This window comes from Kryptolebias marmoratus, linkage group LG15, assembly GCF_001649575.2.
Source record: "Kryptolebias marmoratus isolate JLee-2015 linkage group LG15, ASM164957v2, whole genome shotgun sequence".
Lineage (NCBI taxonomy): Eukaryota > Metazoa > Chordata > Actinopteri > Cyprinodontiformes > Rivulidae > Kryptolebias > Kryptolebias marmoratus.
In genome coordinates, this window is record NC_051444.1 from 24,153,642 (window position 1) to 24,155,745 (window position 2,104).

The 2,104-nt window shown below is 46.3% G+C and overlaps 1 protein-coding gene across 1 annotated transcript in view; it reads left to right on the top strand.

Moving 5' to 3' along the window:
• Positions 1–1,117: 1,117 nt before the first annotated feature.
• neo1a (neogenin 1a) overlaps positions 1,118–2,104 on the top strand; it is a gene marked incomplete in the record, with an annotated part of 189,449 nt that continues 188,462 nt past the window's right edge. The window contains 1 exon segment of the mRNA XM_025005509.2: positions 1,118–1,858. Coding sequence (XP_024861277.1) covers positions 1,762–1,858 — 97 coding nt within the window.

Here is a 2,104-nt window from a genome sequence, read left to right on the forward strand (position 1 = left end):
CCGTGGCAAACATCTTGAATTGGGTTGGCTCCAAAAGTCATCAGTTGAAGATGTGCATCCAGTGGTTACTTTCTGAGAGTTTCACTAAAATCTACCTGGTGGTTGATGAGATATTTTGCTAACAGACAAAGAGGGTTGACTCCAAAGGTTGATGCCAAACTGTTAAGGTAAAACCTTGCACAATGAGTAACACTTGGAGTCTGTGTTGTGAATGACTCTCAGCAACAACCACACCAAATCCTAGTACAATACTTGCAAAACTGACTGAACTGCAACCATTTTTGTGTTTTCTAATTTTGTCTGGCTGTAGTGGCCGTCTTGACTTGGGTGGTCTTCATAAATTATTCATTTGGAAAAGCACATCCAGTGAGTTTTTTCTGAAAGTTTCATTAAAATCTGTCAAGTGGTTCATGAGATATTTTGCTAACAGACACAAGTTAATTCCAAATATGTTATGGCCAAATATTAAACAAAGCACTGGTGTAATCTATTACAGCTGAGAATATCTGTTGGGGCTCAGACTCAGCTACTGCCACATTCAATTTTAGCGCAATATCTGTAAAACTGACTGAGCTATAGCCATTGTTGTGCTTTTTAAGTTCAGTGGGCTGTAGCAGCCATCTTGAATCTGGTTAATTCCCAAAGCAAACCTGTTGTAGATGCACATCTAGTGATCAATATTTGCAAGTTTGAATAAAATCAGTCCAGTGGTTTATGAGATATTTTGCTAACAGACAGACAAAAAAACACCATCGTCCAGCATCATAATGTTCGTCTGATAAAATAAATCTAAAATGAAGCACTTTTACTTTCTGTCACTTTAAAAACTTGAACTTAAGCAGAATTTTCAATGCATGACTTTTGCTCATTTTCCTGAGGGACAAAATACTTTTAATCTCTGTTGTTTTGGGATTAGGATTTGAGTGCGGTGAAATCAACACCCAGGTGAAGTCGCCTGTGGATCGACTCCACCCCCACCCCACGGCTTGTGTATGTGTGCGCGCGCGTGCGTGCGTGCGTAAAGTCCCAGGCCGCGCTGTAGTTGGAGCATGCGCAGTGCGCGCGCGGACAGCCAGGATCCCAACCTCCAGCAGACTCCACCCCCTGTTTTCCGGGGAGCCGCCGGAGATCCAGCCCTTCCAGCACGCCGCTCTCTGACGTCCCGTCCGCGGAGCAGCAAGCTGACCACGGCGCAGATCGCTCCTTCTTCTTCTCCTTCTCCTTCTGCTGCTGCTGCTGCTCGGATCTAATCTCCTTTTTTTGGGTTTGTTTTATCATCCTCCACAACGGAGCTCCAGTCTGGACCGCTGTTAGTCCTCCTGACCGGTGCGCGCAAACCGTTTTGAGCCTCCTTCTCCGTGGCCATGGATTGATTTTCAGTGGGGTTTCTTTTTTTTTTTTTTAATTTTTTTTTTTTTTAAATCCACCTTCTTTTCCGACCAAGTTGAGAAAAATACCAGCAGCCTCTCCGAACCTGCGGCTCTCTCCTTTCCAGCTGCATGCTTTAAAACTCCCCCTGCCTCCGGATGTTTCTGCGCATTTTAGGACTTTGAACTTTTTTTTTTTTTTTTTTCCTTCACCCCTCTCTTTGGTGCATTTTGGAGAAGGTGGCCGAGAGAGGGGGTGGGTGGGACGGATTTTAAATATAAAGGATTATTATTATTATTTTATTATCATTATTATTAGTTTCCCAGGAGAGGAGAGGAGGGGAGGGGGGGCGTAGTTGAAGAAGCCTGCAAAGATTTCTTTGTGAGGAAAGTGATGGCCGAGCGGGGAGCTCTTGCGCTCCTCTCTCTCCTGTGTCTCACCTCTCTCTGCTCGGAGACCGCCGCCGCCGCCAACAAGAATGTCGACAAAGGTAAAAACAAAACCAAAGCAAAAACTCCAGAGGTCTGTGCTGTCCGCTTCTGGGAGCACGAGTTTGGCTGGGAATGGAGCAGAAAGGGGGGGGGCAATGTGTGAGCCCAGATAAGTTTAAAAGTAGCCCACTCTCCACGTCCAGGCCGAGCCCTGTTTGATCCAGGGGCGCAACAAGCTCCCCACACTCCGTCCTTTTGTCTGCATGGAGGCAGCAAAGCCCAGCTGCAGATGGAACCCCCCCCCC